The sequence below is a fragment of the Ailuropoda melanoleuca genome, unplaced genomic scaffold (genome assembly GCF_002007445.2).
Source record: "Ailuropoda melanoleuca isolate Jingjing unplaced genomic scaffold, ASM200744v2 unplaced-scaffold69640, whole genome shotgun sequence".
In the NCBI taxonomy this organism is placed as follows: Eukaryota; Metazoa; Chordata; class Mammalia; order Carnivora; family Ursidae; genus Ailuropoda; species Ailuropoda melanoleuca.
In genome coordinates, this window is record NW_023244548.1 from 1 (window position 1) to 1,720 (window position 1,720).

The following is a 1,720-nucleotide window of genomic DNA, read 5'->3' on the forward strand; positions in this document are numbered from 1 at the left end:
TCCATTGGCTGAACAGACACGCGACCGGCGCGAGGAGGGGGCTGGGAGAGGAGCGGGGGGGTGTGGGGGGGAGACACACTGGCGCGTGCCGCTTTTTAAAGGGGCGCAGCGCCTTCAGCAACCGGAGAAGCTTCGTTGCACGCGACCTGGTGTGTGATCTCCGTGTGGGTGGGGGAGGGTCGAGGAGAAAAAAAATAAGACATTGCAGTAAAGACCCAGGAAGGGTTTTTGTTGTAGTTGAGCGGGTTTGCCAGTACCTCCTCCGACCCTGCGCCACCGAGCCTCTGAAGTGCAATGTCCCGCCTGCTGCACGCAGAGGAGTGGGCTGAAGTGAAGGAGTTGGGGGACCACCATCGCCATCCCCAGCCTCACCACCTGCCGCAGCCGCCGCCGCCACAGCCACCTGCGACCCTGCAGACGAGAGAGCATCCCGTCTACCCGGCCGAGCTGTCCCTCCTGGATAGCACCGATCCACGCGCCTGGCTGGCTCCTACTTTGCAGGGCATCTGCACGGCACGCGCCGCTCAGTACTTGCTGCATTCCCCCGAGCTGGGTGCCTCTGAGGCTGCGGCGCCCCGGGAGGAGGCGGACGGCCGGGGGGAGCTGGTGCGGAGGAGCGGCGGCGGCGGCGGCGGCGGTAGCAGCAGCAAGAGTCCTGGGCCAGTGAAAGTGCGGGAACAGCTGTGCAAGCTGAAAGGCGGGGTGGTAGTAGACGAGCTGGGCTGCAGCCGCCAGCGCGCCCCTTCCAGCAAACAGGTGAACGGGGTGCAGAAGCAGAGGCGCCTGGCGGCCAACGCCAGGGAGCGACGCAGGATGCACGGGCTGAACCACGCCTTCGACCAGCTGCGCAACGTTATCCCGTCCTTCAACAACGACAAGAAGCTGTCCAAATACGAGACCCTGCAGATGGCCCAGATCTACATCAACGCCTTGTCCGAGCTGCTACAAACGCCCAGCGGCGGGGAGCAGCCGCCACCGCCGCCAGCATCCTGCAAGAGCGACCATCACCACCTTCGCGCCGCCGCCCCCTACGAAGGCAGCGCGGGCACCGCGACCGCAGCGGGCGCCCAGCCAGCCTCCGGAGGGGGCCAGCGGCCGACGCCTCCTGGAAGTTGCAGGACTCGCTTTTCGGCCCCGGCCTCCGCGGGAGGATACTCGGTGCAGCTGGACGCTCTGCACTTCTCGACTTTCGAGGACAGCGCCCTAACAGCGATGATGGCGCAAAAGAACCTGTCGCCTTCACTGCCGGGGGGCATCCTGCAGCCAGTGCAGGAAGAAAGTAGCAAAACTTCGCCCCGTTCCCACAGAAGCGACGGGGAGTTTTCCCCCCATTCCCATTACAGTGACTCAGATGAGGCAAGTTAGGAATGTGACAGAAACCTGAAAACTGAGAAACAAAATCGCCCTTGCCCAAGGCGCGGGAAACCCCGCGGTTAAAGATCCCCGCACCCTTTTAATTTTTGTTCTGAGATTGTCGTTGTTTAGCAACGACTTGGCTTCATATGGCAGCTATATTTGATGGTTTGCAAAAGCCTCCGCTATTTCAAACTTCCTATGGTCCATATTGGTGAAAACTTGCTGTTAAAGTTCTGTTCTTTCCTCCCTCCTTCTCTCCCTGTAGATAGATAAGGTATAAGTATATGTACCCAAATATGGCATCATTATTCTAGTTTCCCTGCTGCCAATACGCTGCTAAAACGTCGCATTTTCTTCTCTGTAG

At 60.5% G+C, this 1,720-nt stretch overlaps 1 protein-coding gene across 1 annotated transcript; it reads left to right on the forward strand.

Annotated features, from left to right (window-relative positions):
• Positions 1–294: 294 nt before the first annotated feature.
• Positions 295–1,590, forward strand: LOC100465892 (protein atonal homolog 1). Its single transcript, XM_002915284.2, has one exon. The coding sequence runs from the start codon at positions 295–297 to the stop codon at positions 1,363–1,365; it is 1,071 nt and encodes a 356-aa protein (XP_002915330.2). The 3' UTR covers positions 1,366–1,590.
• Positions 1,591–1,720: the final 130 nt, after the last annotated feature.